The sequence below is a fragment of the Eulemur rufifrons genome, chromosome 3 (assembly GCF_041146395.1).
Source record: "Eulemur rufifrons isolate Redbay chromosome 3, OSU_ERuf_1, whole genome shotgun sequence".
NCBI lineage: Eukaryota > Metazoa > Chordata > Mammalia > Primates > Lemuridae > Eulemur > Eulemur rufifrons.
In genome coordinates this window covers 60,967,423-60,991,132 of record NC_090985.1, presented here as the reverse complement: position 1 = coordinate 60,991,132, position 23,710 = coordinate 60,967,423, and the positions used below count along the sequence as shown (strand labels likewise).

Below are 23,710 nucleotides of genomic sequence, written 5' to 3'. Positions count from 1 at the left end.
TTTTTTCAAAGACAAGCATAATTCTTTAAGTATTAAAGACCATTAAGTATGTTACTTAAGTGGTTTTCCAAGAGTCATTTCTCTGAAAACAAATAAAAAATCTAAGACCCATTGCCAATTCACTAAACCATCACTAATTTTGCTTACCTATAGTAGGATTACTATATGTAAACATGTACATATAGTGTAAATATGTAAATCACAGTCAGTTGAGATCCAAAAGAAAAGATTCTAATGATATTATCAACCTGTCCATTCCTCTGAGAAAGCTTACAACTAAAATGGCTATAATATACTGTGTACATAAAACCAAGTGAACTAAGTTTCAACTCTCAGGTCTGAATAGGGATTATGTTGCCTCAGAGCAACATCCATCTATGTGTTCAGTTGAGCTCCAATCCAACCTCATTCTCAACCTATATTTTACTATTTTATTAACAATTTCAAGATAAGCACAAAAATAAGAATTTCAGTAATTATGTTTTTATATCACTTTTTAGATTTATAAGGGTTAAACTTGTTAAGAAAGTTTTATACCCACAGACCATACATAAATTCATTTTAGTGAATATAATCACAAGAAAAGTCAATTCAAGGGCTCTACTAAACATACCCACATAATTGAGAGCCAAGGAGATGCAAGCAAATGAGTAAATTCAATGTCTGAGAAGTCCACACCAAGAACAGACCCCAAACACAGAGCATGGGTTTCAGGGACAACATAAAACTCCTAAAAATGACTAAAAAGATTAAAAGGAAAAACCAGGGTATTAGGCAAGAATCAATATAAAAAAGTCAAATAGGATCTTATTAATTGAGTTTCAAGAAGAGTACTTGGATAGGAAGTAAATAAGCAAATAACTAATCAGTAAAATCAAGCAACAGGGTCAGAGGGGGACCAACGGCAAAGTTGACTGAATAATATATAAGAATAGCATTCTTACAAACCACCATTAGCCAACCAGATAACATAACAACAACAAAAAAAGGACACCATTCATGACAGCACTAAAAATGACAAGGCCCCTAGAAACAAATCAAATTTAAAATGTGCAAGATTTTCAACAAAATTTTAAAAGGCATTTAAAGACATAAAGGAACTGAATATAAAGATATTCTATGATCATGGATGGGAAAATATCAATCAACCCAAATTAATCTGTGATTCCAATCAAAAACCCAGCAGGACTTCTTGTGGAACTTGACAACTTAATCTAAAACTTACAAGAGAGATCAAGAAAACAAAGACAATTAAGTGAACTGCACCCCAAAAATCAAACATGCCATATAATTAAGAGCATATTTCTGTTGTAGAAACAGACAAATAAATCTCTGCTGGAACAGAGACCAAATATAGAGCCAAGTAGAAATGGAACCTTAGCAGAGTAGGCTTATCAGTCAGTTAAAAAGGGATAGATAATTGTGTTATGACAATTAGATGTCTACACAGAAAAAAATAAAAATACTGTATATCCCTACCTCACATCACACAGAAAAGTAAATCCCAGCTAGATTAAAGACTTAACTGTTAATAACATAACTTAAACTGCTAGAGCTCCACTTCTGGTAATGGTGAACTAGACAATTCAGACAACTCTCTTGCTAAAAGAACTAAGTCTGGACAAAATATATTTAAAAATCCATTTGAAGGCTAATGAAGATACAAAAAGCAGTGTCTTTTGTCTGGAGACAAGATATGAGAAAAGAAAAGAACCAAAGAGGTGAGTCTAGCTATAAAGGACACCTTTGCCCAAGAGGCATCTGTGGATTACTAAATGGAGGTCAAGAGGCCAAGAAGCAGAGCAGAGCTTTTGAGTAACTTACAAGGCAAGGCAGTCAAAGATTAGAAATCAAAACCTACCAAGAAGTTGAGAAACCCTAGAACACCAAAGGACTATACCCTAGATATAAAGGGGGATTAGCCTCATGAGTACAGTTATGCATCACGTAATAGGGATATGTTATGAGAAATATGTTGGTAGGCGATTCCATTATTGTATGAACATCACAGAGTGTACTTACACAAACCTAGATGTTTTATAACTTATTGTTCCTAGGCTACAAACCTGTACAGTAGTTACCGTACTGAATACTGTAAGCAACTATAACCCAATGGTAAGTACTTGTGTATCTAAATATATCTAAATATAGAAAAGACACAGTAAAACTATGATAGTATCATCTTATGAGACCACCATCCTATATGTTGTCCATCACTGACTTATACATGGCATAACTGTACTAAAGCCCAGATTCAAATTATTTCTAACCCTGATTGGATTAAGGTGATCCAGGATTGCTAGAGGTAGGCAGAACATAGAAGCAAGCAAAAACCTTACATGGAACACATCGTCATTCAGAAGTTCAAATAATCTCTACCAAGTTTAATGCAATGTCTAGCACTCGCAGAGACAACCAGACATAGACAAACACAATAAAAACCAAGAGAAACAATATATAATAAAAACAGACCCACAGGAGATTAAGACAATAAAATTATCAGACAAAATTAGATTATAATTAATATGTTCTAGGAAATAAAGGACAAGGAATAGCTTAAAAATGTTAAAAGAAACTGCCAAGCTAGAATTTTTTACCCAGCAAATATTTTGTTCAAAAATGAAGTAAAATAACATTTTCATGCAAAAAATTGAAACCCTGTCATCATCATACCCACACATAAGGAAATACTAAAGGACATTCTTCAGGCAACTGGGAACTGCAGAAACGAATAAGGAGCAATAAAAAGCACAAATATATGGGCAAATATAAACATCGACAATATAAAACAGTAACAAGAATTCCTTGTGCTATTTAAAATGCATACAGAATTAAAAGAAAACACAAAGCATATAACAAAAAACAAAAGAATATATCAGCACTAAAAAAAAAAAAAGTTGCCATATTCTTAGGAAAAGATTGTTTTGTGACCGTGAAAACAACTACTAGAGTGAGTTTTACACCTGTTTAATAGACCAATGATGACCGTTTCACTAGTCATATTTTTGAAAACCAGTCGATCAGTAACAGCCATGCCTCTGAAATTCAGACAATCAAGATTATCACTCTAGTGAACATTCCCATAAAATGATCTAATATTTACAATGTCTACATATTTAAAAAAAATGGGATGATACATATCCTTATATTGCTAACCTTAACAATAATGGTACTCTTTTCAGATAATAAGTAAATGAAGAAAAATGTCCTCATGCTGGAAAAGAAAGATACAAATATTCTTGAAATTTAACAGGAACTGTCATCAGGCAACACCCAGAGACAACATACCTACAGCTCCTGGTCAATCTCATGTACAGCTCTGGGTACTTTTTCATATATGGAAATTAGACTCTTATGCTACCCAGAACCAAGGATAACTGTTCTGTGAAAATAACAATTAGACTATTCCAAAAGTATGACTCCCCAACATGCTCAGTGGACTCTGTCTTCTAAAAACAAAAATTAAGGGGTAAAATCTTTCCTTTGATACCTGGTGAAGGAGATTCTTGAGGAGAAGTATAGTATACCTTCACAGTTCATAATTATTGGCAATAAGAAATAAACTACTTGGCTCAAATACATTTCTGTCTACTCAAAATGGTAACAATAATACTTCAAACCAAGAAAATAGAGATGTTTAAAATTTTCCATTTCACACACTTTTACTTCACATTCCTACTAGATAATTTTAAATACCAAATGCACTGAGTTTAGCCCTGAAATGATTTTAAAACACTTTAAACTGGAGTATAATTATTTTCAATTAAAGAATTGTTCTGCCTCTCAAGAGTCATCTGATTTACATAAATGCTAGTTAAGCACCATAAAAATTCTAAAATATATAATTAGAATGTCACAGATCACTTAATCCATTCTGTCAAAACAGGGATTATTTTAACTTCTGTCTCACCTCCCTTGAAAGAAAGCCTATTTATTTTCTCTAACAGGAAAAAAAAATTAGTAAAATAAACTTACAACATACTTCCCCAATCAAACTTTAAAATGATTCTGGTTAACCACAAATTGACTCAAGTAATTAAGTATTTTTTCTGAATGTATTTTACTAAAACATGCCTGACAACATATAATAATGTCATGTAGTAACTGGGTTACTGTTCTACAGAATTACAAATTATTTCACCGATTATTCTTCTTACTCATTCACAGATAAAAAGGTCACTTTGGTCCTTATAAATGATCCAAATAAACTAGATGTACTGCTAGCCTAAAGTAAATAATTTTATAAATAGCTATTCTACTTAGGGTTAAAAAATAACCATAAAAAGCTTTTATCAAGTAACACATTTCACTAAGCTGGGTTCACAAAAATAAAATATATATATTTATACTTATAAATAAATATATATGTATATCTTCTAGCTCTATCATTTTCACACATCCTGACAATATTTGGGAAAATAAAGGAAAAATTTTTTAGAATATTTTTTAAAATTCAGAAACATATAACTTCAACTGTTACCTGACATAAATTATAATAGCGGTAACTTAAGAAAATACCATGAACGTTATGAACTTTAAAATTCTAGCCATAATTTATTGAACTCACATAATAAGCAACATGCACAGATTCCAAACGAAGAAAAGTATTTTCATAGTTTCTCAGTGACTTACAAAAATTATTCTAATAAATAAACAATTGTGAGATTCCTAAATTTGCCATAGAAAGATATGTAGCTGGTTCTCATATCTCCTATTAGATCTCTTTACACCATTTAAGATCTTTTTCCACACTAACATTTTCTTTGTAACAAAATACTACCTAGTCAGATTCTAAAATATGAGTGTTTAGAAATGTGATTAGCAAAACAATTTTAAAATACTTACTGTCTTGTTTCGTAATCTAATTATGTCTGAGACAGAGCCAGCTCCACAATACTCCATAACAATCCAGAGGTCTGTGTTCTTAAAGTAACTGCCATAGTACTTTACAACATATGGGCTAAAGAAAAATGCATAAACAATTAAATTTAGTTAATCCCCAAAGAAAATCTTTTTCTTAATCCCAATACAAAGTATTTTCAACATTTCATAATGTTCCAATAAGTAAACGCAAATGAGTAAATTTCTATTGTATATCGAATTGTCTACATCTAGAGAATATGAACTGTGTATAATTAGGCTTTAATTCATGGATAAAATTTAACAGGATTACAGAGGAGGCCTAAATGTTTTGAGTGATTCTGAAGAAAATAAGGCTTCATTTTGGCAAAGGACTTACCACTTAAAATAAGGAAGAAATAAAAATATTTTCCTTTAACAAAGCATTTTAAACATAAATCCCCTAAAAGAATTTGTAGTCAAATATTACCACTCAACTTTAAAGTACTCTTTATTTCAATGAAGCCAAAAAAAGTTATTTTAAATTTTCTTTCATTTTAGTCTTTGAAAATTCTGGAGAAAAATAATTATAAATTTTTTTTGCTTAAATTCAGATAATTAAAATTATTAACAATTAAAGTATTTCTGAACTGAAGTTTTACATCTTCCAGAGCAAAATAAACTATGTTAGTCACCAAGTTGTTTTCAGGAAGATTTAGAAAGGAACAAATGATCATCACCATTAATATTTACCAAGAATATGCTACATATGCTAATGCATAAGAAATCTTAACTCAGAGAGGCAGAGTATCCATATTCAGAGAATACATGAAAATATAGAAAATACAAGGTAGCATAAACTAAGTAGCACACAATCTAAATGCTACAAGAGCTCAAAGGAGGAAACGACCATGGTGGAGAAATCAGAGAGAACTTTGTGGAAGGGCTGAGATCTAAATGGGATTATGAAAAAAAGTTAGAAAGTTCCAAAATGTGGGTGAAGAGAGATATTCTAGGAAAGGCAAAGGCCATGAACAAATGCACACAAATAGAGAGGAAAAAACCAAGTATGGAATGTTTAGGGGACAACTCCTTCAGTAGATACTTTTATCTAGTAGTAGCTACAATCAAAAATAGTAGCTATTTTCCTAGTCACTAATGTATGAATAAGACATAGGAACAAATTAAAAAAAACAATAAAAAATTTAAAGTAAGATAAAAGAACACAAAGAGAAACCACCAAAAGAGCAGGTCAAGAGAAGACTTGTCAGGGAAGACTTCTCGACAGAGCCTTTACAATTTTATTATAGCTAAGTCTTGAAGTCAAAAGTAGAGCAGGTTGGTTGGAGCTTAAGAGCCTGACCTAAAAAGATGGCTATAGGTCTAGAATTCAATCCCATTTAATCGCTACTGGTACTCATTACCTCTTGCACAGACTTGTTTCCCAACTGGTCTTGTCATAGTTTTCTCCCCCACTATAATCTATGCTACATACAGTTGACAAGGTTATCTTACTTTAAAACAAAAGTAAAATAAGCTGATCATATTGTTCTCCTGATCAAAAAAAAACTCCAATGGCTTGCCATTACCCAAAGAAATAAGTCTTACCTGTTTCACGTCACATACAAGACCTTTCAAAGTCTGCCTCATTACCCACATCTCCTATCACTCCCCACAGCTCACACCTTAAATTTCCAGACATACTTAGCTTTGCTAGGTGTTGGGAATAGAAAGTACATTATTAGAAGTTCATAAAAGTCCACTGAACCATTTAAGAAAAGTGCTTGTTTACAAACAAATGTAACTAACATATACACTTAGAACATCAACATATGAGAAACATAAAAAAGTTTTCTTTACATACACTTCTTTGAGGTGTAAGTGTCTGTGTGGAAACCTTTACAGGGACTTAGACCTGGTTGTGCATCAGAACTACCTGTAACCCAAGCCCCACACCTTTGAGGTTCTGATTCAGCATGTCTTTTAAAAGCTCTCCAGGTGGCAGACCCAGAGTTCATTCAATCGAAGGCACAGTGCTGGGCACTGTAATAGGTGCTAATAAATCCTTCTCTCAAGGAATAAAAGAAGAATAAAGATAGTAAAGACATTTCAAAGGAAAAATCTACAAGACTTAGTATCATCCGAAGTATGAGAAAAAGGAATAAAGATGATTCTCAGTTTTGTTGTTGAAAGACTAAGGAGATGATGATGCCATTAACGCAACAGGAAAAGGCTTGCCTAGAACAATCAAAGATTTGGTTTTAGAATGTTAAAGTGAAGTTCCTACTGGATACTTCAGTTGAGTTGCCCAGATAGGAATTAGAAGTACTCATTAGTATTTGAGTAACCACTATATGGCAGGATCCAAGGACACTGAGTAAAACATAATGCCCAAACTCAAGGAACTTAAAACTCAGGTGACAGACAATGCAAGTAAACAGTGCTTAAAAGAGAAACTTGGTTAAGAGATTGGAGGCATAAACGCTAGCCAAAACATGAAGGACCCTGTAAGACCATCCTCAAGAGACTAGGTTTATCTAGGCAATGGGAAGCCACTTATGTATTTTAAATAGGGAACAGTTTGATTAGATTTGCATTTCAGAAAGATTGCTCTAGCTTCAAGGAAGAAAATGGGTTGAAGGAGGCAAAAATGAAAGACAAAGTGAATCCGTAAGACACTATTGCAGAAACTGAGCAAGAGTTGATAGATCCCAAGATGCACAAAGGCTACAAGAAGAATAGGTAATATTTGAGACCCTGGCTTTCCTAGACAACATTCAATCAAAATCTCTAAAGTATAGCACTAGTAACTGAACTATTTTTAACCATAATAACAAAATAATACTAGCATCAGGAAAGTGTTAAGCACACCCGATGAGCCCAGCACTATACTAGGCTCAGTCTCCTTTCAACATCAAACTGTGGGAACCCCATTCTCATCAAGTTACCAAATTAATACCAAGGTCTGGGAAAACTTTGCAATTATTAATGTGTACTTTGATCTAGGAGCTGAAGAATGTATTGTTTTTTTTCTATAACCACTTGAATTTCAAGTTATATAGATAGCCTTTATGAAAAATATGTAACATAATTTAAATATTTAGTATACTCTAAAGAAAAGCAAAACTGAATAGATCCAAGCAGTGAAGTTCTACTAGGATTACTCAATTACGTCATTCGCCAAAGAGCTTATAACATATGATTTTTTTTTATTTGAGACAGGGTCTCACTCAGTCGCCTAGGCTAGGGTGCAGTGGCATGATCATAGCTCACAGCAACCTCAAACTCCTAAGCTCAAGCAATCTTGCCTCAGCCTCCCAAGCAGCTGGGCCTATAGGCATCCACCACCACATAACCTAATTTTTCTATTTTTTGTAGAGACAGGGTATCACTATGTTGCTCGGGCTGATCTCGAACTCCTGGCCTCAAGTGATCTTGTCAACACAGCCTCCCAAAGTGCTAGGATTACAGGTGTAAGCCACCACACCTGGCCACATATAGATCTTATATAACGTTGGGAGGGAAAGTTTGCCATGAATCTCTTATTAACAGGGTTGTGATTTCATTAGGGGTGACGAAGTGTCCAGACTCCCCTAAGTTACCAGCTATAAGTTACCATGTGAGGTAATTCTGACAAATAAGACTTGGGCTGAGGGTTCCGAGGAATGTCCCTTCCTGCTGCTTCCTTTCTTCCTTCTACCTGGAATGTAGACATAAGGCTGGGGCTATAGCAGCCCTCTTGTAGCCAAGAGATAATAAGCATGTGGACAAAGGCCATATGCTAAGCATGAGAGAGTACAAGAAAAAAAGCCTGAGACACAGATGCTACTTTTTTGCTGCTGTACCACCAGCCCTAACCTTCAGACCTTTTGCTAAGAGAAAATATTAAATCCCTCTGTGGTTAAGTAACTATAGGGTAAACACAGCCCTAATTTATATACTCTGCATCCCTTATAGAATAAATCTCAGGCTACTTAACATTGCACATAAAACCCTTCCTCCTCAGTTCCTTTACCTATACATCCTCATTTCATACCAATTTCTGTCCCATACTTTCCACTCCAATAATTCTAAACCATGTCAGCACAGCACATACCAGTAAGCTGTCTTTCACCTTTCTACCTGTAACTCTTTACTCTCTCTCATTCCTCCATTCCTTCAGCATTCCAGACTTTCTGACTCCATGGGCTAAGGAAGACACCCTGCCTTCTTGTTCTCTCATCATCCCATGCACCAGTCAGCAAGTACAGTGACTATGCTATATCAGAGCTATTTGTTTATATATTTGTCTTCCCAACTAGACTACTAGCCCCTCAAAAAAAAAAAAAAAATCTTAGTTCTTTCAGTATTCCTAAATCCTGGCACAGAACCTGGTCAACTAGGGATACTCAGTAAATGTTTGTTGAATGAATTAGATTTACATAAAACATGACTATTTTAATCAGCAATGATTATATAATATAGACTGTTAAATGAACCCCTTAACATCAAAAAATCATTTTCACCCATAAATTTGTTCTGAAAATAGAAAAAATACTTGAGTATTTTCTTCGTAACCTGTACTTTCATAACATCATTTCTGCTTTTAAGCAGAAGAGCTACAAAGAGCTGTAAGTCCTAAAGACAAAGCTGTCCTCAACTTCCTTAAAGGATTAGTCTCACTTCCAACAGGAAGTCAGGAAAGAAAATTAAACAGATGACCAAAGATTACATATTATTATTCCTTATTAACAAAACTCATTAAAATGAAGGTAAACAAAGAAAATAAGGTATCTTCATACCTGTCACATTGCTGCATTATGGAAATTTCTTTGATTATTTCCTGAAGATCTGACTCAACAGGTACTTGTTTAATTGCGACAACTTGACCAGATTCCTTATGTATTGCTTTAAATACACTTCCATAAGACCTAAAAAAAAAAAACCAAGACATCATTGTTTTCTTATCAAACATAATAACTATTACATAAAAAGTCTATGAGTTTTTTTTCATTCTCTTTCTAATTTAAAACACCATTTAAGTGGTAAAAAATCAAAGTAAACAAATAATAAGAAAAGTTAATGAATTGTATCTGAGCTTAATTGCTTCAAATACAGACTTACAGTCAAGTTAATATATAATAAGTTGCTATTATTCTTATGTATGAAAGAAACAAACTTACGGTTTGTCAACTCAAATAAACACAGCATTAAGAAGATATAAATGGAAATTAAAAGAATAAAATGTACATCCAAAATAGCCAAAGTCTTTGCATCGACTGAAGTACAGCAAAAAAAAATAAATTTTAAAAATATAGCTAAATTCTCAAATTAGGAGAAAAGGCCGATCTCAAGAAAAATAATCCCTAGAATATCAAAGTCCCACACCCTTGTTCAGAGTACTTAAGAATAGATGAAACCTTCAGCTGGGGACCACATTAACACTAAAGTTAGAGAAGCAGGGAATCTCCAGCCATCTGGTTCCACCTGAGTTACAGATCCAAGGTCTCTCCAAATTCTCCTTTTACCATCTTCTCTTCCTCAAGAGAAAGACTACACACTCACATGTAAATAAAATGAAGAATAGGATCCAATGGTCACTTGCCAAAAAACTATCTCTGCTTCAACTCTTGAAACTTTGCTGATTAAATATTTATTTGTTTTAAAAAGCAAAAACAATGAAGGAGGAAACCATTTATACTTTAGTATGAACTAAAAAACAAGGTTAAAAACTACTGCCATGTACTGAGTTCTTATTATAAGCCAAGTATTATAAGCCAATTTTACATACATTATCAAACCACAAACATGAGAAAAAATGCTATCATAGTGGTTAAAAGATTAGAAATAATTAAAAGATAAGTACAATGACTATAGAACAGACTGCTGCCTCTGCGTGCACTGGAAAAGTTACAGAACAAATATCACAAGCTCAGGGCTTACATGACCAGCTCAAGTCTGAGAGAACCAGAAAACTTCTAAATGTCCCCCAAAAACAACTTAATTCTTATAGACACAGGGCTGAAATTTCTGAAAACCAAACTTAAAATGCAATCTTGCTGGAAGTTGAATTATATCACAAATTGAATTCACAACATCACCAGGTCTGTTACATTAAAGTTAAGGCATTTAAACAATAAAGACAGGTAGTAGAAAATTGGTATTGGGACATTTAGGTAGATTATCATTAATCTGATAACTCTGAACCCCCAAACCCTATCAAGCTTTCCTTGCCAGCAAAAATCAACCCTGCCCTCCTGTCTGAGAAAATTAGCCTCACAATGCCTGCAGACTCTCTCTATCTCACTTTTCAGGAGAATGTGGATTCTCCTCTGGACCACTCCACCACCACCTTTCATTGCTTCCAGACCCATAATTACACTCAAATCCACACAGACCCCCAGGAGGATGAGTATAAAGTCTAACCCAAGAGAAAATGCTATTCACATCAAAAAAGCTATAAGATTTTTGCCAATTTTTATCAGCAGAAACCTAAATAACATGTGGGAATGGATTCCAAGATTTCTAGGGAGAAAGGAATTTATGACAGGGATGCAAGAAATTCCAGACTCAGTGTGTCAGCTCATTTGAGGGTATCCCTAACAGTTTGCTCAGCTAGTTAATGGAAACCTGAACTCAACACAGGCCTACGTCAAGCAAGATGTACACTGGAGGAAGATCAAAGGTTCAAGAAAATGGAATACTAGAATGGATATATGTTATATGTGACTTGCTCACCCACTCCATAAATATATTTACAGAAAGGGTCCAGAGGATACTAGCAACAATGAAAGCGCTATAGTGCAGGAGAGAGAGAACACAAATGCCAACACTAAAATTGGCTCCCTGAATGTAATAGATAATGTCCTTTTCCCAGGACAAGAGAAATGGCAAGATCTATCCACCTGAAACAAGGTGAATACGGTTACCATAATGGGCAGCAAAGCAAGGCTCAATTACAGTTTTCTTTTATTATACATCTAGGTTTTAATGTTAATATTAAGGTTATGCTATCTTCATAAAAATAACTACAATTACTTGTGTTTTAAATACTGGATAAAACATACCTGGTACCTTTTCTGGGAGGGCATAAAATACACACAACACAAAATTCACTACTTTAAACAGTTTAAAGTGTACAATTCAGTGGCATTTAGTGCATTCACAATGTTGTGCAACCATTATCTCTATGTAGTTCCAAAACATGTGGAACCTGCTTTTGGTCTCTATAGATTTATCTGTTCCGGATGCTTCATATAAACAAAATCATACAATATGTAACCATTTGTATCTGGCTTCTTTCACTTGACATAATCTTTTTAAGGTCCAAACTCACTGTAGCATGTATCAGTATGGCTTCTTTCACTTAGCACAGTAATTCTGAGGTCCAATCACACTGAAGTATGTATCAGTATTTTATTCCTTTTTATGGCTAAAATACCACTGTATGCACATATCACATTTTGTTTATCCATTCATCAGCTAATGGACATTTGGGATATTTCCACATGTTGGCTATTGTGAATAATGATCCTATGAGCCAGTCTCTTTTTAACTAACAGGTATTTAATTACCTTTCCTTCTTCTCTGTGGTAAATGATCTGTTTAAGTTTTAACTTCTTTGAGGGTCAATTCACATAATTTATACTTTGTTGGGGAATCATCTATTTCTTCTGGATTTTCAAATTAGTTGACATAGAGCAACATATAGTACTCTCTTAATTCTTCAAACTGTTTCTCTGTCAGTAGCTCTATCTTCTTTCTGATTCCAACTCTTCTATATTTTTGCTCTGTTTTCTTTGGTCAACATCAGAAGAGGTCTATTTTAGCAATCTGTTCAAAAGCTTTTGTGTCTATATTTATCATTTCTAAATTTTTGTTTTCTATTTTATTAATTTCAGCCTTTTCTATAATTCTCTTGTCCCAGTTTCTTTTGGTATATTTTATCATTTTCCTAACTTCTTTAAATAAGAACTAAATTTCTTTATTTTTTGCCTTTCTTCTTTAGTAATGAAAGAATTTAAAACTAAAATTTTTCCCCTAGTTTTATTGTATTCCATAGATATTGGTATAATGTGTTCTTCTTTTCACTGTTTTCTAGATAATTTGTAATATTCTCTTCAATCCACTGGTCACCCTGAATTATGTTTCCTAATTTCCAGTTAGTGTGAGTTTTTGTCATATTGTAATTACTTATTTCTAATTTAGTAGAGTATAATCAGAAAATGTGACCTGTAATTAAAATCTCTATTTTTTAGAATTGGAAGTTTTTATCAATAGTCTATGAACATACACAAAAAAAAGGGCTGCAAAGATATATATACAGTTATATAACTATAGACATGTAAGTACTTTATAATACAGTATACTATTACAATACTATATAATAATACAATATTATATAGTACTTGATCTATAATCAAGTTTATTATGTTTAATCCCTCTATGTCTTCTCTTTTTTCTATTATATCTGTCCAATTCTGAAAGAGAAATGTTAAAATCTCCCATACAATTCTACTTTTATTAGATTCCCAACATTACTAATAGCTTTTCTGTCATAACTTTAGCTGCTTTGTTGTCTGACATATATTATGTTTCATCATACATTGTCTTTTGTATCATTATGTAATATCCCTCTTCATTCAGTTGAGATCTTTTGATTTTAATATAAATATTGCTACTAGTGCTTTTTGTTATTTGTATGTTTATCTCTTTCTTATTCAATATTTTTATAAGGAATATTCTTATATTTCCATTCTGTTTCACATAGCTCTCTCAGAAACAGCATACAGCTAGATTTTGCATATTAATTTACTTCTAATAGCTTGTCTTTTAATGTGAGAATTGACATTTAGTGAAAAATACACTTGACTTTATTCTTTCTATCTTATGTTTACCTTATTTTACATTTTTCCCCCTATTTCCTTGTCCTAATTTTTGCTGATCTAAGCTGCTCTTAATTCTGTTTGTATTGGAAAGTCTCCTATACTTTGCCATTCCATTAAATGCTCCCCCCACCTTTCTTTGTGCTCAAAATGAGACATGTTTGTCTACTATTATTTTAAAACCATGTCAACTATTCCTCTGCCTATACATACTATTTTCCTCTCTGAGACACTCTGTTCATACCTACTACTTACCTTTTCCCAAACAGAAAAAACCACAAGGTCCAAAAAGATAGCCTTATGGTCACTTGCCCAACAAAGTCAAAACCTTTCAAGCTTATTAATGAGAATGCCATATGGGATGAACTAACAATCCTCTTGGAAATCATTTCACAGCACATTTCTTGCTTTTCCCTTATTATATTTAATATATGCCCAACTTCTCTGAGAAACACCATTACCAGATCTAGCACAACCTAATCTTTGAAATTCCATATCAAGTGCCAAATTTAATTACTATAAATACTATTCAAGCAAATATACTCTAGTTGAAAAATTAATATCATATAATATTTTTTAATTGTTCTATCACTATCTGAATGCTTTCATATTTTTTGTACTTACCCTTCTCCAAGCTTCTCTAATACATCAAAAACTTCTTCAGGCTGCTTTGTCAAACTGTCTTCACTCAGCTTTTTTAGCTTACTGACAAAAAAAAAAGAAAAAAATATTTCCCTTGAGACATTTTACAAAATTTTAAATTTTATTTTTAATAGGCAATATATTCAGGTGGCTCAAAAATCAAACAATATAAAAAGGCATACAGTAAACATCTTTTCCCTAGCCACATTCCTCATGTGCCCAGTAACACCCCCAAAAATAACCACTTTTTTTAGTTGACTGTGAACCCTTTATATAAATATGAATATATATTCTTAAGTCCTCCCCTTTTTAATACACTAGATAGCATTTTATACACACTCTTCTTTATAATTACTAGTATCTTCCCTGATGATTTCACTTAACAATATATAACCTATGTTGGAGGTCTTTACATCAGTACATACAGGTTGATCATCTTTAATCTGAAATCTAAAATGCTCTAATATACAAAACTTTTTGAGCATTGGCATGACTCAACAGCGGAAAACTCCACACCTGAGCTCATGTGACAGGTTACAGTCAAAACACAGACACATAACATACAGTTTATTCAGTGAACCCAAGGGAAAAAGGAATCTCCCAGTACCCTTCAGTTGCAATGTATCTTTTCTGCACACACCCAGATTCCCCCATGCAAGCACCACCACAAAGGGTAATAACATGGCACACGTGCAGGCCAGACACACCAACAACAGGTTCCCCACAATGCTTCACATGGGGCCAAGGTCTACATGTATTACTGGTTTTTCTGTTTATTCTCTGCTTTGTGGTATAAAGATATTGTTGAAAATGTCAAAAAGGCCTGCAGATACCCAATGGGTAACAATGATAAGAGAAAGCATTTATGTTTATCTCTAGCACAGAAAGTCAAGCTGCTAGAGAAACTGGGGAGCAGTGTAAGTGTCAAAAGTCTTACAGAAGACTGTGGTGTCAGAATCACCACCATATATGACCTGAAGAAAGAGAAGGGTAACCTGTTGGAAGTTCTATGCTGAAAGTGATAAACAGAAGTTAACGAAAAATATAAAAACACCACATAAAGCTAAAAATGGAGATCTTAAATGTGTACTGAAAGAGTGGATGACAGTTAACATATATCATTTAATAATATGCTGATCACTGTGAACTAAAATAAGATCTTAAGCCCTCCCGGCAGAGTGAATGGACCTCGTCTTGGCCAAGGGGACCCCAGAAAAACCCCAAAGCTGAATTACAGGCCATGAGGAGATGGGAGGTCAGACATGCCTGGTCATGCTCCCTTCCTTTTGGAGATACTCTTTGTAACAGTAAGATACTAAATAATTAACAGGACCTAAGGCCATTCAAGACAAAGCTTAAACCACACCTGCAGGCCATCAATTTACTTGCTGAAACATTTGAATTTCAGTAAATGTCCAGTGGCTTGTCTCTGATTAACAGACATCCTTAACTTAAAATGTTTCAAGCCTTTAGACAAAGTTTCATTTCCTTAACCAATTACAAATCAAAGAATCTTTAAACCCACTTATAACTTGTAACCTCCCCCCACCAGATGTCCTGTCTTTTCAGGCCCACCAATGTGCACCTTCTATGTATTATTGATTTATCATTTTACATGTAATTCCTGTCTCCGTGAATGTATAAAACCAAGCTGTAACCTGGCTGCCTTGGGCACATTTTCTCATGACCTCTTGAGGCCATGTATCCCAGGCCATTGGTCACACACACTTGGCTCAGAATCTCTTTAAGATACTTTACAGTTTGGATTTTTTACCATTAATATCATGAAACAAGCAAGTATCTATCATGAACTGAAAATTGAAAGGAACTGCGAATATTCAAAAGGCTGGTTGCAGAAATTTGAGAAAAGACACAGTATTAAATTTTTAAAGATTTGTCAAGATAAAGCGTCTGCTGATTATGAAGGAGCAAAGAAATTCATTGATGAGTTTCCCCAGGTCACTGCTGATGAAAATCTGACACCAGAACAAATCTGAATGCTGTTGAAATATCACTGTTTTGGCATTACTGACCCCGAAAGACACTGACTACAGCTGACGGGACAGCCCCTACAGGAATTAAGAATGCCAAGGACAGAATAACTGTGCTAGGATGTGCTAATGAAGAAGGCAAGCATAAGTGGAAACTTGCTGTACAGGCAAAAGCTTGCACCCTTCTCCTCCTGTCTTCAAAGAGTGAATTTCTTACCAGTCCACTACTATGTACAAAAAGGCATGGATCACCAGCAACGTGATTTCTAATTGTTTCACAAACATTTTGTACCAGTGAAATCAAAACCACAAGTGGGTTTTGGCCTAGGGTCCTGCTACTTGCTGTATAAAGAGCCAGTTATTGAGACAATGAGGATTGCAAAGAAAAAAAAGGAATTTTTAATATGAAATATACCTGTTGGGAGAATAGGGAATCAGAATCAGCCTCAAATCCATCTCTCTAAAGGGAGAGTACAGGTTTTTTAAGGAGGGGCTACCTGCTTTGGGGCAGGATGTGTTGAAATTAACAAGGAGCTACATGCATTGGGCATGTTAGTGAGGGATAAGGAGTCTTGGGGTTAGGAAGTCTGCCCAGGGGCCTTCAGAATTTCCACTTCTCTGTCTTGCAGAAATTGTCATTTCTGGGAAACAACTCAGAAAGGTCATGTAGTTAGTTAAAAGTTATAGGGTTCTGGTCATCCATACCTATTAGCCTGAGAATATAAAATATGAGGAGAGGATTATAAAAAACACATAGGGGTCACTGATGTTTGTTCATAGAGCCAGTTACACCAGCAACTGGAGCTCACTACAGGAAGCTGGACTGAATAACTGAAAGATTTTGTTATTCCTTGACAAATGTTCTACTCATCCTCCAGCAGAATTCTCATCAAAAATATTAAGAAAAAATGAAGCATGCAAACAAAAAATAAATTTTTTTAAAAAAATGTTTACACTATGTACTAATACTTTCCCCCAAATGTGACTTCATTAATTAAGCCATATGACCAGGGTATCCTTAGCTCAATGAAGAGTAAATATTCTTGAACAACATGCTTGTAGTAGTGAACAGAAGTACGGGCATGGATGGTTTTCAAAAGGAGTGTAGCATTGGGAGGCTGAGGCGGGAGGATTGCTTGAGCTCAGGAGTTCAAGACCAGCCTGATCAAGATAGGCAGACCAAAGCTCTACTAAAAATAGAAAAATTATCCAGGCCCAGTGGCACATGCCTGTAGTCCCAGCTACATGGGAGGCTGAGGCAGGAGGATTGCTTGAGCCCAGGAGTTTGAGGTTGCAGTGAGCTATGACGCCGCCACTGCACTTTAGCCAGGGTCACAGAAAGACTTCATCTCAAAGAAAAAAAAAAGTGTAGCGTGAAGGATGCTGTACATGCTGCTCCCAACACTTGGAAGTCTTTAAAAACTCAAGTTATACATTCCTGACACAACCTCTGGCCTGCAACTATATTCAATGATAATGATAAACATGGTAGTGACTTTGAAGGATTCCATATGCCAAGTGAAAAAAAAAAAAATGATGTCTAACCTCCTTATCTATGCAAAAAATATACCTTCATAGTCTGTCAGTAAGCTGGAAGAAGTGGATATCAAAGAAGTTTATAACTGATGAGGCTCCAGCTGTTCATTCATTGAAATGGTGAAATAGTTGAAATGGTTCTGAATTAAGGTTATTGCAGTAATGGTGATGATGAAGATAACATTGTTATCACTGCAGACAAAGTACCTAAAGATGACACAGGGAAAATGTGTGGTGGGCTTATTGAAGGACTTGAGCAGTATGCATTCATAACAGAACAAAAAATCATGTCCATTTATAAAATCAAAGGTAGACTTCTAAAACAAAAACTGTTGTTAATAAGGCAAATGACTCTGGAGGAAACATTTTAAAAAGCCATCCACCAAAATGCCTCCTCATCCCTAGAAGATCCACTTCGTGGTCCGTCAACTGCTTTTAATGTTTCTTCTCACCTAAAAGGTACAGCAACCTTCTAATCAAAACCAGCATCGTACGTGGAAACTGAAAGCCTGCCATTATTTGTTGTGGCTGTTGTTTAACAGCTGAAGCAGGTATTAGGTGATACTACTGTGTTGCTTAGTTACCCTGAACACATCGTTTTTTCACTATATTAATGCTGTGTCATATTTTTTACTATTAAGTACTTACATGTGAATAAGTATAAGAAAATGATTGCTTAGCAGAAGCATATAAATTCAGAGTCAGAAATAATGGTGATGCCAAAAAACCACAGATTGTCCACATGAACAGCTGAGATGATGACACCTTTGTTTTCTGATGGTTCAATGTACAGAAACTTTGTTTCATGCACAAAATTTAGAATATTATATAAAATTGTCTTCAGGGTATGTGTATAAGGTATATATGAAACATAAATGAATTTCATGTTTAGACTTGGGTCTCATCCCCAAGATATCTAATTATGTATATACAAATATTTCAAAATACAAAAAATCCAAAGTCTAAAACACTTCTGGTCCCAAGCATTTTTGACAAGGGATATTAGCCCGTATAAATCATTGTCATTTTTTTTTTTTTGCAGCTACATTCTATTATATTGCAAAGATGTGGCATATCTTATGAGCCCAATCCTTTACTTATGGACATCTAGGTTCTATTTTCCCCTAATAAACAGTGCTGCAATGAACAACCTTATATATATAAGTCAATTCACACATGTGCCAGCATATATGTAGAATTATCAGAAGTAAAATGGTGACATCAAGAGAAAACATACACACATAGACATAAACACACATATGTAAAAGATATACTCACAAGTATATATTAAGTACAATCATATAGTAATCTTAATGCAGGATAACAAAAGATAATTATTATAATTATGCAATAATTATTAAAATTGTCAATTACATCTTGGTATATTTTACCTATTATAATTGTATGTTATATAAGTATACATGTACATTGATATTGGCAAGTTGCCTTCCATAGGGTTTGTACCAATTTATTCTCCCATAAGTAATCAATGACAGATCCTCTTTTCCCACAATTCCACCAATAGGGTATTTAATCAAATTACTTGAATTATGGCCAATCTGTTAGACAAAAATTTATTAATTCAGTACAGATTTAACCCTTATTATTATAAGTGAAGTTGAGTCTCTTTTCATATGATTATCAAACTAAATCACCTGTTTATATTCTTTATTCATTTTTCTACAGGATTTTTGGTCTTTTTCATATCTGTATACAAAGGAAATTAGCCTTTTTTTAGGTTACATATATTTTCACTTGTATTTTTACTTCACTTACAGGTTTTTAGTTTTGTAGTGTATTTGATTGTTTGCCATAAAAAAATGTCATTGTTTTGTTTTGCTTTTTTCAATCATTCACCTGTACAGCATTTGCAGATATATGGAAGCAAGAAGTGAGAGAAACCATGCACGGTACATTTGCTAAAAAATAATTCAATATGAATGAAGCATACAGTAAAACTAACCAACATTCAGAGTTAAGTGGGGTCAGGATAAACACAGCCATGGTAATCATGTTAAGAAGCTCTATTTTAAAAGATCCCTTCCCCTGTAATGCAGAGAAAGGAGCGAGCAAGGGTAGAGAAGGGAAACTAGTTAGGACCTGATTCAAAAATATAGAAATATGGGGTATATTACTAGAGCAGTAAGAATGGAGAGAAGATTGGCTAATAGGGTTATTAAAGAGGCACAAATCAACAAAAAGTGTTTTCATTAAATATGTGATGATGAAAGAAAGAGGAACTGAGCATCTCTCTTCAGCCTTCGGCTTAAGCAAATGCCATTTTACTCTAAGCTAAGAAACACCAGAAAAATCAGTTTGGAAGGAAATTTGATAGGTTCAATTCTAGTCATCCAAATGTAGATTTCCAGTAAGCAATTGGATCTATAAATCCCAAGAGAGATCTGAATTAGAAATATAGTTCATGGTGTTATCAGCATGAGATATGGCTTAAAGCTATGACAGATAAAATCATCAATAAAATGTCTAACAAAAAATTAAAAGTCAGAGACAAAACAAACACCAAGGAAAACCAATATTTAAGAAATGAGGTTACAGCCAGGCATGGGACACCTATAGTCCCAGGAGGCTGAGGTAGGAGGATCACTTGAACCCAGGAGCTCAAGGCTGTATGAGCTATGATTTCGCCACTGCACTCTAGCCAGGGCAACAAAGCAAGACCCCATGAAAAGAAAAAAGAGAGGAGAGGGGATGGGAGAGGAGGGGAGGGCAGGGAATTAAAGAAAAGAGAGAAATGAGGTCAAAAGCAAAAAAAGAAGGTAATATGTCAAAAGTTATCAAGATCAAACAACTTAAAAATTTAAGTATCCATTACAGAATTTCCACTCCTGGCCACCGTGGAGCAACAGGATGTAGAACTTTGTCAGCATTAAACAGCTAGAAAACTCAACAAAATACAGGAAACAACTATTTTCAGACATTGAATATCAGGCATTCCAGGACTGAGATCCCTGAGAGAAGGGAAATAAACGAGCCCTACCATCACCCAGGCTTTAGATCTAGAGGCTATGTCAGACTGTAGCACAGGAAAAGAAGAATTCAGAGCGAGCAATTTTGCTGAGTTGAAAAAACAGAGATTGGAATTTGGAGAGAAAGCAAAGCAACTAGAATTTGCATTACAGAGTACCTGAGAGAAGTAAACTATGCAGAGAGAGTAGTCCAGCAATCTGTCTAGGAGTCTATGAGCATTTGGCTAAATTCTGATCTGTGCATGCATATAAAACACTCCTCAAAGCCCAACAAAACCAATTTCCTAAGGAGAAAAAACAACCAGGTAGCAGTAAAAAGCAAAATTCCCTGTGGTTTCATAATGCAGGGACTCTTTCCCACCAGCCAAAATTGAAAGAACTCCTTGAATACAACTCCTTGAATTCAATCAGTAGAGAAGCCAAAATGGCCTTGTTTTAGAAAGGAGATTCTGTTACCAAAAGATAAAGGCTACTCCAGATTCTCCCTAGAGGAACATAAAAACAAGGCTCAAAAACATCAAGCCACTCCACAAGGTAACTTAACTGCCTACCAAGAACAAGTCTATAACTCCTTAAACAAAACAAAACCCAGCACTCACAAATGTAACATTAACAATATCAAAAAATCAATAAAAAATTACTAGACATCTGAGAAATCAGGAACTAAGACTCATAAACAAGAGAAAAATCAGGCAATACAACAGATCCAGAAATGACAGAGATGGTGAAATTAATAGATAAATACCTTATTGAAAGGGTGGTCTTACAGAATGTAACAGGAAAATATCTAATTCCACAACTTAGCCAATAACGGCTAAAGATCAATCATGAACTCTCTCCCTGCTCTCTCTCTCCCCCTACCTGACAGACACCCTGCAGGGTTCTTTCTATCCTAATCTTTGTCTGGAAAAATCTTTCTCAAAATCAGCAGGCTCTAGCTCTCCACCCTGTATGAATATGCTACCATGTACTCGCACATGTTAAAGGAAATGGATGATAGAAGAAAAAACTAAATGGAAACTTAAGTGATAAAAAATAAAATATCTGAAATTAAATTTTCACTGAATTGGATCAAAAGTAGATTAGATAATACAGTAGAAAATGACAGTAACTTGGAGAGGAAAAAATGATTTTAAAAAGGGAGGAACATTTTTCAAATTTTATGAAATCCACAGATCAAATTCAACAAACATGAAAAGAAAAAGGGAGAAAGAAAAAGAGAGAGAGAAACCAAGATTATATTATAATCAAATTGCTGAACACCAGTGAGAAAGAGAATACTAAAAGTCATCACAGTAAAGACATGCAGGCATACTTCAGAGATATTGCAGGTTTAGTTCCAGACCACTGAATAAAGCAAATGTCACAATAGTGTTACAAATTTTTTGGTTTCCCAGTACATATAAAAGTTTACACTACCCTGTAGTCTATTAAGTATTCAAGAGCATGTCTGAAAAAAAGTGCACATGCCTTAATTTAAAAATACTTTATTGCTAAAAATGCTAACGATCATCCCAACCTTCAGCAAGTCATAACCTTTTTCTGGTAGAGGGTCCTGCCTCCATGTTGGCTGATGGCTGCTGACTGATCAGGGTGGTGGTTGCTGAAGGTTGGGGTGGCTGTGGCAATTTCTTAAATTAAGACAACAATGAAGTTTGCCACATTGATTGACTCTTCATTTCATAGAAGACTTCTCTGTAGCATGAGATGCTGTGTGAGAGCATTTTACCCACAGTAGAACTTTCAAAATTGGAGTCGATCCTCTCAAACCCTGCCACTGCTTTTCCAACTAAGTTCATGGAATATTCTACATCATCTGCTGTCATTTCAACAATATTAACAGCATCTTCACTAGGGGTAGATTCCATCTCAAAAAACCACTTTCTTTGCTCATCCATAAGAGGCAAGTCCTTATCCATTCGAGTTTGATCAAGAGATTGAAGCAATTCAGTCACATTTTCAGGCTCCACTTCTAGTTCTAGTTCTCTTGCTATTTCCTTTACATCTGCAGTTATTTCCTCCACTGAAGTCTTGAACCCATCAATGTTAACCACGAGGGTTGGAATCAACTTCATCCAAACTCCCACTGATATTGATTGATATTCTGACCTCCTCTCTGAATCACTAATGTTCTTAATGACATCAAGAATGGTGAATCCTGTCCAGAAGGTTTTCAATTTAGTTTGCCCAGATCCATCAAAAGAATCACCATCTATAGGAGCTGTAGCCCTATGTAATATATTTCTTAAATAATAAGACTTGAAAGTCAAAATTACTCCTTGCTCCATGGACTACAGAATGGATGTTGTGTTAGCAGGCATGAAAACAACATTCATCTTCTTGTACATCTCCATCAGAGCTCTTGGGTGACCAGGTGCATTGTCAATGAGCAGTGATATTTTGAAAGGAATTTTTATACTGAGCAGTAAGTCTCAACAGTGGGCTTAAAACATTCAGTAAACCGTGGTGTAAACAGATGTGCTGTCATCCAGGCTTTGTTATTCCATTTATAGAGCACAACAGAGTAGACATGGCATATTTCTTGAGGGACCTAAGACTTTCAGAATGATAAATAAGCACTGGCTTCAACTTAAAGTCACCAGCTACATTAGCCTCTAACAAGAGAGTCAGCCTGTCTTTTGAAGCCAGGCATTGACTCTCCTCTATAGCTATGAAAGTCCTAAATGACAGCCTCTTATAGAAGTCCGTTTCATCTACATCAAAAATTTGTTGTTTAGTGTAGCCACTTTCATCGATTGTAATAGACAGATCTTCTGTATAACTTACTACAGCTTCTACATCAGCACTTGCTGCTAAAGGGTGGTTTCCTGGACCTCCTGTAGGGCAGACA

The 23,710-nt window shown here is 34.7% G+C and overlaps 1 protein-coding gene across 2 annotated transcripts in view; it reads right to left on the bottom strand.

Annotated features, from left to right (window-relative positions):
* STK3 (serine/threonine kinase 3) overlaps window positions 1–23,710 on the bottom strand; it is a 283,071-nt gene that overhangs the window by 235,217 nt on the left and 24,144 nt on the right. For both annotated transcript variants that reach the window (XM_069466183.1, XM_069466185.1), the window contains exons 2-4: window positions 14,328–14,408; window positions 9,621–9,749; window positions 4,846–4,960 (exon numbers count right to left, since the gene is read on the bottom strand). In XM_069466183.1, coding sequence (XP_069322284.1) covers window positions 4,846–4,960; window positions 9,621–9,749; window positions 14,328–14,408 — 325 coding nt within the window. The remainder of the gene's footprint in view (window positions 1–4,845; window positions 4,961–9,620; window positions 9,750–14,327; window positions 14,409–23,710) is intronic.